This window comes from Bubalus kerabau, chromosome 6 (genome assembly GCF_029407905.1).
Source record: "Bubalus kerabau isolate K-KA32 ecotype Philippines breed swamp buffalo chromosome 6, PCC_UOA_SB_1v2, whole genome shotgun sequence".
In the NCBI taxonomy this organism is placed as follows: Eukaryota; Metazoa; Chordata; class Mammalia; order Artiodactyla; family Bovidae; genus Bubalus; species Bubalus kerabau.
In genome coordinates this window covers 101,309,299-101,322,836 of record NC_073629.1, presented here as the reverse complement: position 1 = coordinate 101,322,836, position 13,538 = coordinate 101,309,299, and the positions used below count along the sequence as shown (strand labels likewise).

At 37.8% G+C, this 13,538-nt stretch overlaps 1 protein-coding gene and 1 pseudogene across 6 annotated transcripts in view; both read right to left on the bottom strand.

The window, feature by feature from the left end:
* Nucleotides 1-13,538, bottom strand: part of TESK2 (testis associated actin remodelling kinase 2) — a 139,697-nt gene that overhangs the window by 66,768 nt on the left and 59,391 nt on the right. For 5 of the 6 annotated variants that reach the window (XM_055586049.1, XM_055586048.1, XM_055586051.1 and 2 more), the window contains one exon: nucleotides 4,283-4,404. In XM_055586049.1, the coding sequence (XP_055442024.1) occupies nucleotides 4,283-4,404 (122 nt within the window). Of the gene's footprint in view, nucleotides 1-4,282; nucleotides 4,405-6,790; nucleotides 6,946-13,538 lie in introns of all 6 variants that reach the window. The other variant, XM_055586052.1, reaches the window with a different exon arrangement.
* Nucleotides 2,354-3,224, bottom strand: LOC129655833 (60S ribosomal protein L7-like; annotated as a pseudogene).

Below are 13,538 nucleotides of genomic sequence, written 5' to 3'. Positions count from 1 at the left end.
AAATTCTAAGAATTTGAGACTGGGACACAGTTGTGCATCCTCAGTTCAGTTCAGTTCAGTTGCTCAGTCGCGTCCGACTCTTTGAGACACCATGGAGTGCAGCACGCCAGGCCTCCCTGTCCATCACCAACTCCCGGAGTTTACTCAAACTCTTGTCCATTGAGTCCGTGATGCCATCCAACCATCTCATCCTCTGTCATCCCCTTCTCCTCCTGCCTTCAATCTTTCCCAGCATCAGGGTCTTTTCAAATGAGTCAGCTCTTTACATCAAGTGGCCAGAGTACTGGAGTTTCAGCTTCAACATCAGTCCTAGGGAAGTATAATAAATGCTTCTACTACTATAGGAATCCTCTGGCTAACAAAAGCCAAGAGGACTTTGCTTGCTCTAGGCCCCCTTGATTGGATAATTTCCTTCTGTTGTATTCAAAATATACAATGAAAGTAAAGGCATGAAAACATGAAAGATATAAACAACTAGAACTTCTTTTAAAAAGTAATACACTTCCAGGCTTTTAACTGCACTATATTTGAGACAGATGGCTTATGCAGGACAAAAAATGTCACCATCAAAATGAAAACCCACCATGGTTAATAATCAGTATAGTAATTTTCATGTATTATATGCTTACTGTGGATTATAACAGATCTATAGATTTTATATATATTATCTCATTTGTTGGCTTATTGTGAAGATCAAGATAGAATTAACATTACATTTTATATGTTAGAAAACTTAGCTCACAGCAAAGAATATGGTTTTTTGTAAGTTAAAAGGGAAGGGCGTGTCATTCCTGAACAACGAGGTGAAAAAAAGATAGGCTGAGAAAGTAGACCAAGGAGACTTGGTCTAGGAATAGTATAGACTTGGAATAGGAATGGTATTCAACAAGAGCAAAGATGTGCATAGACTGAAAGCCCAGGATTATCCAATATAGTAGCTGCTAAGCTTCCTGTGGCAATTTAAATAAAATCAAACAAAAAATTTAGTTCCTTCTTTGTACTAGCCACATTTCAATGCTCATTAGCCACATGAAGCTATTGAACAGCACAGATAAAGAACATTTCCATCATTTTAGAAAGTTCTATTCTATTCAACAGCATCACTCTAGCAGAAAACTCTTGAATGTACTAGAAACAGCAGTAGACCCTCAACAAATGTTTGGTGAGTGAATGAATGATAAAAGACAGATGGGATGCAGTGAGCCATTTAAAGAACTAGCCAGAGGAAAAGAAACTAATAATAATAGCTAACATTTACTGGACACTTAACAAAACCAAGTACTATTCCAGGGTGCTTTATATGGATTAAATTAATCCTCAATAACAACTCTACGAGGGATTTACGGTCATTATTCTCATTATACATGGGAAAACTAAGGATCTCAGAGGTTAAATAACTTTCCCAAGATCCAGGATTTGAATTCAGGCAGCTTAATCTGGAATCCAGAGCCTCCATTTTTAATCAGTACACTGTATAGTATTCTACTTCTTTATATAACAACTACATATTTAAACTTTGCTGTCAGGAAATAAAATTTGTTTAAAGTCAATCTTCCCATGCAATTACCAGTCAAGTTCATAGTGAAGAGAACAAAAAAAGAAGTGATGAAGAAAGAAGATTGGCAGAAAATATATCAAATGTTAATACTAGCTTGATGCCTAGATGCTGAGATTAAGGACCATTTTTTATTTTCCTGTTTTTGCGAATACTATTTTCTCAATGAATCATCCACAGTGATGATGTATCATTTCTACAATAATAATAAAACACTACTTTTTAAACAAGACGAAAATATAATCAGCTTAAAAATTCCTAAGCAGAACATCAAATCAAAACTCAACCATCTCGAGGAAATGGCAACCCACTCCAGTATTCTTGCCTGGGAAATTCCATGGACAGAGGAGCCTGATGGGCTACAATCCATGGGGCTGCAAAGAGTTGAACACAATTTAGCAACTAAACAACATATACTATATGGTATACTATACATTAAATAGTAAAAAAAAAAAAAAAAAAAGACTCAACCATCTGAAACACTGATATCCCCTAACTGATCTCTTGGCCACCAGTCTCCCCATCATTAAACCATTCTGAATTTGCCATTAGTTACCCTCTGTCATCTAATCCCTGCTCAGAATTCAACACATAAAACATAAAATATAATCTTCTTGGCTTTGGGCAAAACATTTCTGCATAGAATGGCCCAGTTCTACCTTTCCACATTTATCTACCAATGCTATCCCGTCAAATCCTTTAGGAGAGACATGAAAGAAAAAGTTCTTCTAGGAGAAACATGGTAGAAAGAGTCCTACCTCAAAGTTACAGACCTCAGACAACACATCTCTTGGCCTCAGTTTCTCCAATGGAGAAAAACTGTGAAAATTAAATCTTTAAACAGCCAAAACAGCCAGCATACAAGGAAGACTTCAATAAGTGGTTTTCTCATTGCTGTTATTATTATCAAAATTTTTTTCAGTCCAATAAATTACTCTATTTATTCCCTGACCAGATCACAAAAATAATCATAGTAGATATCTTAGTTCATCCTTTGAACAAGCTGTTGATCTAGCCTTCCCTGTGGCCAGCATCTCTACCTTCTACAAAATGGGTGGTCTTTTCCTTCATTCCACCTCATGGAGAAGAGAATTTGAATGGCCACAAGAAGTTGTTTCCTTCTTTGAAGAATTTTCCAACAGTATAGGTCTTATCAATCAGATCCTCCATGTAGATAATGTTATATTTACCAAGACATCAGGCAATCCATGTGTTATCTGTCAGGGAAATTTGCTTCTTGTTGATTCTGTCATAACCACATCTGTAGATCAATTCATCTACTGACTGTAGGTTCGGTTACCACCACGCAATATATGGTTCCACAGTTCATGGCATGTTAAATGGAGCATAGTCAATCTTAACGAAGGTGCCATTGAAGACTTGACAAAGGTGAAGAAGTTGCAACGTCTTTCAGATCTGTGAACTCACAACACTGATGCCTCTGATCCTAATGACAAATGCCAGTTTGGACTCTGCATGTGCATAGAAGCTGCCAGCTTTTCTTGCCATCCTAGCCATCAGAATCTCAGTTCTGTACATCTGCCTATACTCTTTGTGAGAGCACTTAGCTCCTTTACAGACAAGCTTCATTCCTTACCTTTTGAAGGATCTTTTGGGCAAATTTCTTTCATAGGCACTTGATCTTGAGCTCTGCAAAATTCCTTCCCATTTCAAAAAATATATTTGTTTTCTAATTTTATTTATTTTGCTGTGCCAGTCATAATGGCAGCACACACAATCTTCCATCTTTGTTGCGGCATGTGGGATCTTTTACTTGCAGAATACGGAATCTTTAGTTGTGGCATGCAGGATCTAATTCCCTAACTAGAGATCAAACCCAGGCCCCCTGCATAGGGAGCATGGAGTCTTAGCCACTGTCCACCAGTGAAGTCCTCAAAATTCCTTCATTTTTTCCTAAGGGTTTCAGTAGGAGCCTTAGTTTTCTCCTCTTCTGCATACTCCATAGCCAAATGGGCTTTTAATTCACTGACTCCTTAAAAAGCTTTGGACTTTTACCTTTATGCTTTATTTGTTATTATTTTGTTCCTTTCTGAGTTTCTAGAAGACTCCTGAGAGTCCCTTGGACAGCCAGGAACTCAAACCAGTGACTTAAAGGAAATCAACCCTGAATATTCATTGGAAGGACTCATGCTGAAGCTGAAGCTCCAATACTCTGGGCCACCTGATGTGAAGAGCCAACTCACTGGAAAAGACCCTGATGCTGGGAAAGATTGAAGGCAGAAGGAGAAGGGGAAGACAGAGGATGAGATGATTGGATGGCATCACCAACTCACTGGACATGAGTTTGAGCAAACTCCAGGAGATAGTGAAGGACAGGGAAGCCTGGTGTGCTGCAGTCCACAGGGTCACAAAGAGTCAGACACAATTTAGCGACTAAACAACAACAAGTTTGTTACTTTCTGAGTTCTTTCCCTAGCTTCTAAAATCCTATTAAACTTCACGTTCCAATTTGAGTTAACCTCCTCCAAGAAAGCTTTATGGCTCTGCCAAGGGAATTCCCAAAAGTTGCCTTATTAAATGCAGTTAATTACCAGAAAATTAAGTCTCAATAGGTAAAAAAAGACCTACAGCACAGCTAAATTCCAGCAAGACAGATTCAGCATGAAACCTGGAATCCTTCTTTTCAGCTATTAATACTATTCTAACAAGTCTCCAATAATGTTTCAGCTTTCTCACTGATCTCTGGAAGGAAGGAAAAGCCATTACCTAAGGATGTTGGGATGGGAGAGTCTATTCATGAGCTGCACTTCTTTCAGCATGTTTGCCCGGTTACTGCTCAACGTGTTCATCTTAAGAGCCATCACCTGGCCGGAAGCTCGGTGGCGCACCTAGAAAATAAAATAAAACAAGAGACTCAAGGACGGCAGCCGTATATGAGGTCAAAGTCTCCACATGTAGAGCATGCTGAGATGTTTTACTGCCAATTCAGATAAAACAGACATGGTAAGACATGTCATCATTCTATAAACTCTGATTACATAAGGGTTTCACAACCGTTAACAAAGATGGATTTATTCCTTTGAAGACCAAAACTGTTTCATATTAAGCTGGCTAGAAAATACATGATTATACCTCAAGAAATAATGACTTCTTACTTTGCTGTCCACCTAAAACTATCACAACATTGTTAACTGGCTATACTCCAATACAAAATAAAAAGTTTACTTTAAAAAAAAAGAAAAAAAATCACGATGTCTTAAAAAAAATACCTTAGAGAAAAATGGGGAAAATGTATTAGGCTGGTTCCTCATGGCCAATGCTTCTGAGCCTTAGGACACTAACCGGAAAGTCTCTTTCGTGGAGTTTTAATTGTGCACAGAAAAGATTCATTCACAAGGCTTATATAACACTTAATGAACTATAAAACTGTCTTTATAGGACACTAAACCCACAGCTTCAAAATCTCTCCCAAGCACCATAAAATGTATATCTATACAGAAAAAATTATTGCATGTTAAATATAGAAAGAAGGCAGTGAATCTTCTGGACCTAATATTGAGTAAGCCAACCCAAAGTTCCTTATAATCATTTACACACAATCAAGTCAGATACAAAAAACCTGAGCCACACCACTTACACCATTACCCATATACACAGAGCAAAGTCTACTTCTAAAACATTCATCCTCTGTAGAACTCAATCTATTTTACATGTAAAAATATTATTTTATAATTTCAATGCACACTCCACAGGTTTAAAAAACTCAACACTTTACCTGCAAGAAAATTAACTATGTTTTCAGTCTCCAAAAGTAGTCTCAGTCGTATCAAAATGAGAGAGAATCAAAATGAGAGACTAACAAAATAAGAGAAAATATTTTGTCTTAACCAAAAGAAGCTCAATTATTCACTTAGATATGTGTTTCCTACTGGGCAATTATGAATGAGGCTGTAGAAGAGTTACAAAGTACCAAAGACCTCATTGCTGCTGCTGCTGCTAAGTCGCTTCAGTCGTGTCCAACTCTGTGCGACCCCAGAGACGTCCGCCCACCAGGCTCCCCCGTCCCTGGGATTCTCCAGGCAAGAACACTGGAGTGGGTTGCCATTGCCTTCTCCAAAAGACCTCATTACTTACTGGTTAAAAAAAAATTCATTTCAGATCATGTACAACAGGGACATGCCATGCACAACTATCATCATTCTATGGACTTTCAGAGTATCATTTCAGGATATTATTTCTACTTCACCAAGTGGAAATTCCAATAGAAAACACAAATATCTACTTAACTCTTCAATCTCCAGAAATTCTTTGACAGGACAACAGCCTCAGAAGTTTAGTATAGCTATTAATATAGGACAGACAACACAGCTTATCTTAAAACTCAAAGGTACAATGTTTCAGAGTGTGTAGACAGAAGAAGGGGAGGAAGAATTAAAACACTCAGAGCCACAGGAACCCTAATCAGAAGAACTGAGCACAACACTGGCTGTCTCTCCCCTCTTCTAGATCCCTGAGTGAGATTTGGAGCCCAACTCTCTTCTGAGTGCATCAGTGATTCTGTTGTCATGTACCTCGTGACTGATGAAAGAGAAGTGGCTTTCCTTTTCAGATCCTGCATGGATAAGTTAAAAGAGACATTTATATACAAAGAACACACTGACAGTATTTTTCCAGCTTTATTTACAGAAGACATCTGTTTTTTAAAAGGGCTCTCCATTCTGAAAGTCACTCCTCTTTTTTTTTTTTTTTTCTATCATTTGAAAACTATCACTCTTGAGGTCTTTTTTTTTTTTAAATGTCTGCTTTTAAGAAACTTTGATAAAACAATGTGTGAAATTTAGGGATAAAAAAACTTGTTTCAAATTAATCACAAAAAACCCTACTTCCTTAAACAAGTGGACAAGGAGATGAACATGTTCATAACACTGTATATCTTTCATGTGCATAAAATATTTTCCTCTTTCTTCTAGCCCCTCAAATTCTACCTATCTTTGAAGGCCACACTCAAATATACCCTTCCTCTCTGATGTCTTCCTTGTCTGTCTCTAGGAACTGTTTGTGGTTTCCTTCTTTATACTGCCTCAGAACAACAGTATACCACTGAAGTCACAGTTCTGTGCATAAATATATCCTCACTAGGCTACAAACCATTTTGAGGCCAGGATCTATATTGTATTAATTTTTATTTTGCAGTACCTAAAAGGCCTGGCACATCATAAGAAAGCAATAAAAACAACAGCAAGAACGGTTAGTTAAATGATACTTCTAACGTACTTTTTAAGGGCCAGTGCATCATTCATTTATCCAGGTAATTTCTTTCGGGGTAGTGCTTTTCTTTCTTTTTCTCTTTTTGGTGGCAGAGGTACAGGGGGAGGATATAAACAGAAGAGCAGTACAAGATTTGGCTTAAATTTTCTGGAATTAGCCATCTAGAAAAGGACAAACAATAAGCAATTTGACCAATCAGTAAAGAAAGAGAATAAAGACTCAAATACATCACAAGAGGTATTTATATGAATGTTGATGCACTTAGGGGAAAACTTCATGGGACTTCAGTGAAATCTCCAAGAATTAATAGATTTGGACAGATTTTTGAAGCACAAAACTGACTACAGGCGATAAAGAAAAAGGTATCATCCAATATATAGGTCCACAGGATTTCCCTGGCAGTCCAGTGGTTAAGACTCCACATTTCCAATTCAGAGGACGTGGGTTCAGTCCCTGGTCAGTGAACTAAGATCCCACATGCCTCCGAGCAAGGTAAAAAAAACCAAAAAACATAGAGATCCACTAAACATAGGGAACCTGTCTAAATCCAGGAGGATCTTCATTCCAAGTTGTCAAAACCACAAAAATTTGTTAGCCCTCAAACCTACTTAGATTTTCAAAATAAAGGGAAGGTCAGTTTCTGCTTAAGTTTGTTCTCTACACATAGATCATTGCTACTACTACTAAGAGGATTTCCAAGAGACTGATATCTTTAAATACCTTTTCAAAAAAAAAATTAAAAACACAACTGCCATATGATCCAGCAATTCTACTTCTAGGTACAAACCCAAAAGGACTGAAAAAGGGTCTCAAAAAAATATTTGTACACTCATGTTCAAAACAGCATTATTTATAATAACCAAAGGGCAGAAGCAACCCAAGAGTCCATCAACAGATAAACAGATAAACAAAATGTGGCACATGAGGAAATATTATTCAGCCTTAAAAAGGAAGGAAATTTTGACATATGCTATTACATGGATGAACCTTGAAGATATTACGCTAAGTGAAGTAAGCCAGTCAGGAAAAGGCAAATACTTATGATTCCACTTATATGAGGTTCCTTGGATAGTTTAATTCAAACAGAAAGAATGTAGAATGGTGGTTGCTAGGGGTTGCAGGGAGGGGAGGAATTCAGAATTGTTTAATGGGTACAGAGTTTTAGCCTTGCAAGATGAAAAGAGTTCTGGAGAATGGTGACACAAAAATAGGAACTGAATTATACACTTAAAAATGGTTAAGATGGTAAATTTTATATATACTTTACCACAAGTATAAATAAAGAAAGGAAGAAAAGAAAGAAGAGATAGAGAGGGAAGAGAAGAGAATCACCAAGGTAAGAAAATTACTATCCCTTTTTGATTTTTTTTTTTTTTTTTCCCTTTTTGATTTTTAAACTTAGCTGATGCTACCACAGGATCTTCAAATCCACTTTCTAAAGAAGAACATAGCAGAGTGGTGAAGTACTCAAGCTGTCAAGATTAGCAGATCAAATCCAAGTTTTAATGCTTAGAGTGACTTCTTTTTGAAGTTTTCTGTTGTAAAATAAAGAGAATGATAGTCTCTATCTCATTTGGAGGATAAACTGATGTTGTTGTGTTAAAGAAACAAAAAAATGTGTATAAAGTACTTAACATAGTGCTTGGCACACAGTATTCAGATAAATAGGTATTGTTTTTAATAAAGATAAGAAACTATATGTTCATAATAGTTTAGCATATCAGGTGATTTTGAGATGATATAAAAAATGTATACTAATTTTAAGTGAAAAGAGCAATATTCAAATCTGTATTGGCCTCCAAGATGATTTATTTATCACAAAGGGGAAAAGATAACCTTTACAATGGAGAGGTCTGACAGCTAGCACCTTAATCAAGGGGTTATAAATTCAGTTATTAGCAAAAGTGAGACATGCAACATTATCAACCTTCTGAAGCAATGAAATATACTTGCCAAATGTTTAACTCAAATCTAATCATAAGAAACTGACTCATCAGAAAAGACCCTGATGCTGAGAAAGACTGAAGGCAGGGGGAGAAGGGGATGACAGAGGATGAGATGGTTGGATGGCATCACCGACTCAACATCATGGACATGAGTTTGAGTAAACTCCGGGAGTTGGTGATGGACAGGGAGGTCTGGCGTGCTGCAGTCCATGGGGTCGCAAAGAGTTGGACATGACTGAGTGACTGAAGTGAACTGAATCATAAGAAAAAAATTAGACATATTCAGAATATCTAAAAGACAACTGTACAGTACTCTTCAAACAAACAAAATGTGGGGGAACATTCTAGATGAAAAAAAATTTGGCCATACCTCATGGCATGGGGGATATTAGTTCCCTGACCAAGGATCGAACACATACCCCCTGCAGTGGAAGCTCAGAGTCTTAAGCACTGGACTGCCAGGGAAGTCCTGGAATATTCTAGATTAAAAGAGATTAACAGTCATAACCACTGAAATGAAACAGATGAAATCTTAACTGAATTCAGGATCCAAAAGTTATAAGACTTTTTGGAGGCAAACAGAGAAAATTTATTAATAGAGACTGTACATTAAATTATTTTACTGAATTAAGGTTAATTGTCTAATGTATAAATAATGATATGCTTTGTAAAAGAATGTATTCTTAGAAGATACATACTAAAGTATTTAAGTGTTATGATGTCTGCAATTTGCTTTCAAGTGGTCTGTCCAAAAAAATACAGATAGATAAAGCAATGTAGCAAAATATTAACAACTGATGAATCTAGATGAAGGGACTTAAACAGGAGTTTATTGCATTATTCTTTCAATTTTCTATAGATTGAAAAAGTTTTCAAAAGTTGGAATAAACAAGTAAAAACTGAATTTTATTTCCTTACATGAATTTAGGAAATTAGGAAATAAAGATTAGCTTTTAATTGTAGGGAAAAAAATTCTGCATATGGCATATGCCTAAGTTTATGTCAAAACAAAAAGAAGTAGAAGTAAGTTTATAAAATATTAATGATGCTTGTCATTGACAGATGAATGATTATTTTCTTGCTTTTATGTTTCTTCATTTTCTACTTTCTTCCATAATATACTTGCCTTAATTTTCTAATAGAAAACATTGAATTTATATTCATTTTTAACTAAATAAGTAATACATGCATATATTTTCTTTGTAACACATTAAAACAATATACATACGTAAAGTCCCTTTTGACTATCAGATTCATTAATCCCAATCTTCTGTGCTCATCCCCAGAAGCTGTTATTATTTCAAGCTTGACTAGTACCTTTCTGGGCCTTTTACAAAACACACTGACCAAAACAACAACAAATCACTGGTGTGTATAATGTACACACGATCTAGATGAGGGATATATTATGTATATCAGAAGATGAAAGCTCTACAAAACAGAGGCTTCTTTCAACATGCTCAGAAGTCCAAGTACCCTATATGTCTGTCCTAAGTCCTAAGAATGTTTCAGTAGTAAGCTGAAACAAAAAAACAAAAAAGCCATAGATACCATCACCACAGTGAGAAACCTGAGAACCACAACAAAGAGTAGCCCCTGCTCACTGCAACTAGTGAAAAGCCTGAGCAGCACTGAAGACCTAGCAGAGTCAAAAATAATTGATTGATTTTTTAAAATAATAATGATTAAAAAAAATTTTTTTTTTAAATCAACAAAAACTACAAACTAAGCCAAGAACTAAGAGTTGGCCAAGTTTGTGCATGCAGCTTGAAAGTAACTGATAATATTTCATTAGTCTTTTCAGTCACATTCAAATAGCAAATACTATCAGTCCAGTTCAGTCACTCAGTCGTGTCCAATTCTTTGAGACCCCATGGACTGCAGCACACCAGGCCTCCCTGTCTCTCACCAACTCCCGGAGTTTACTCAAAATCATGTCCATTGAGTCGGTGATGCCATCTAACCACCTCATCCTCTGTCATCCCCTTCTCCTCCCACCTTCAATCTTTCCCAGGATTGGGTCTTTTCAAATGAGTCAGTTCTTCGCATCAGATGGCTAAACTATTGGAGTTTCAGCTTCAACAACAGTCCTTCCAATGACTATTCAGGACTGATTTCCTTGAGTATGGACTGGTTGGATCTCCTCGCAGTCCAGGGGACTCTCAAGAGTCTTCTCCAATACCACACTTCAAAAGCATCAATTCTTCGGCACTCAGCTTTCTTCACAGTCCAACTCTCACATCCATATATGACTACTGGAAAAACCATAGCTTTGACTAGATGAACTAGAGGATATCTCCGCTTTTTAACATGACGTCTAGGTTGGTCATAACTTTTTTTCCAAGGAGTAAGCGTCTTTTAATTTCATGGCTGCGATCACCATCTGCAGTGATTTTGGAGCCCAGAAAAATAAAGTCAGCCACTGTTTCCCCATCTATTTGCCATGAAGTGATGGGACCAGATGCCATGATCTTAGTTTTCTGAATGTTGAGCTTTAAGCCAACTTTTTCCCTCTCCTCTTTCACTTTCATCAAGAGGCTCTTTAGTTCTTCTTCACTTTCTGCCATAAGGGTGGTGTCATCTGCATATCTGAGGTTATTGATATTTCTCCCAGCAATCTTGATTCCAGCTTGTGCTTCCTCCAGCCCAGCGTTTCTCATGATGTCCTCTGCATATAAGTTAAATAAACAGGGTGACAATATACAGCCTTGACATACTCCTTTTCCTATTTGGAACCAGTCTGTTGTTCCATGTGCAGTTCTAACTGTTGCTTCTTGACTTGCATACAGATTTCTCAAAAGGCAGGTCAGGTGGTCTGGTATTCCCATCTCTTTCAGAATTTTCCACAGTTTGTGGTGATCCACACAGTCAAAGGCTTTGGGATAGTCAATAAAGCAGAAATAGATGTTTTCCTGGAACTCTTGCTTTTTCTGTGATCCAACGGATGTTGGCAATTTGATCTCTGGTTCCTCTGCCTTTTCTAAAACCATCTGGAAGTTCACTGTTCACATACTGTTGAGGCCTGGCCTGGAGAATTTTGAGCATTACTTTACTAGCATATGGAGAAGGCAATGGCACCCCACTCCAGTACTTTTGCCTGGAAAATCCCATGGACGGAGGAGCCTGTTAGGCTGCAGTCCATGGGGTCGCTAGAGTCGGACACAACTGAGCGACTCCACTTTCACTTTTCACTTTCATGCATTGGAGAAGGAAATGGCAACCCACTCCAGTGTTCTTGCCTGGAGAATCCCAGGGACGGGGAAGCCTGGTGGGCTGCCATCTCTGGGGTCACACAGAGTTGGACACGACTGAAGTGACTTAGCAGCAGCAGCAGCAGCAGTTACTAGCATATGAGATGAGTGCAATTGTGCAGTAGTTTGAGCATTCTTTGTCATTGCCTTTCTTTGGGATTAGAATGAAAACTGACCTTTTCCAGTCCTGTGGCCACTGCTGAGTTTTCCAAATTTGCTGGCATATTCAGTGCAGCACTTTCACAGCATTATCTTTTAGGATTTGAATTAGCTCAACTGGCATTCCATCACCTCCACTAGCTTTGTTCACAGTGATGCTTTCTAAGGCCCACTTGACTTCACACTCCTGGATGTCTGGCTCTAGGTGAGTGATCATACCATTGTGATTATGAGTCATGAAGATCTTTTTTGTATAGTTCTTCTGTGTATTCTTGCCACCTCTTCTTAATATCGTCTGCTTCTGTTAGGTCCATACCATTTCTGTCCTTTATTGAGCCCATCTTTGCATGAAATGTTCCTTTGGTATCTCTAATTTTCTTGAAGAGATCTCTAGTCTTTCCCACTCTGTTGTTTTCCTCTATTTCTTTGCACTGATTGCTGAGGAAGGCTTTCTTATCTCTCCTTGCTATTCTTTGGAACTCTGCATTCAAATGGGTGTATCTTTACTTTTCTTCTTTACTTTTCACTTCTCTTCTTTTTACAGCTATTTGTAAGGCCTCCTCAGACAGCCATTTCGCTTTTTTGCATTTCTTTTTCTTGGGGATGGTCTTGAATTCCTGTCTCCTGTACAATGTCACGAACCTCAGTCCATAGTTCATCAGGCACTCTATCTATCAGATCTACTCCCTTGAATCTATTTCTCACTTTCATTGTATAGTCACAAGGGATTTGATTTTGGTCATACCTGAATGGTCTAATGGTTTTCCCTACTTTCTTCAATTTAAGTCTGAATCTGGCAATAAGGAATTCATGATCTGAGCCACAGTCAGCTCCCAGTCTTGTTTTTGCTGACTATACAGAGCTTCTCCATTTTTGGGCTGCAAAGAATATAATCAATCTGCTTCCTGTATTGACCATCTGGTGATGTCCATGTGTAGAGCATTCTCTTGTGTTGTTGGAAGAGGATGTTTGCTATGACCAGTGCATTCTCTTGGCAGAACTCTATTAGCCTTTGCCCTGCTTCATTCTGTACTCCAAGGCCAAACTTGCCTGTTACTCCAGATGTTTCTTGGCTACCTACTTTTGCATTCCAGTCCCCTATGATGAAAAAGACATCTTTTTGGGGTGTTAGTTCTAGAAGGTCTTGTAGGTCTTCATAGAACTGTTCAACTTCAGCTTCTTCAGCATTACTGGTCGGGGCATAGACTTGGATTACTATGATACTGAATGGTTTGCCTTGCAAACGAACAGAGATCATTCTGTCATTTTTGAGATTGCATCCAAGTACTGCATTTGGACTCTTTTGTTGACCATGATGGCTACTCCATAACTTCTAACAGATTCTTGCCCACAGTAGTAGATATGATGGTCATCTGAGTTAAATTCACCCATTCCAGT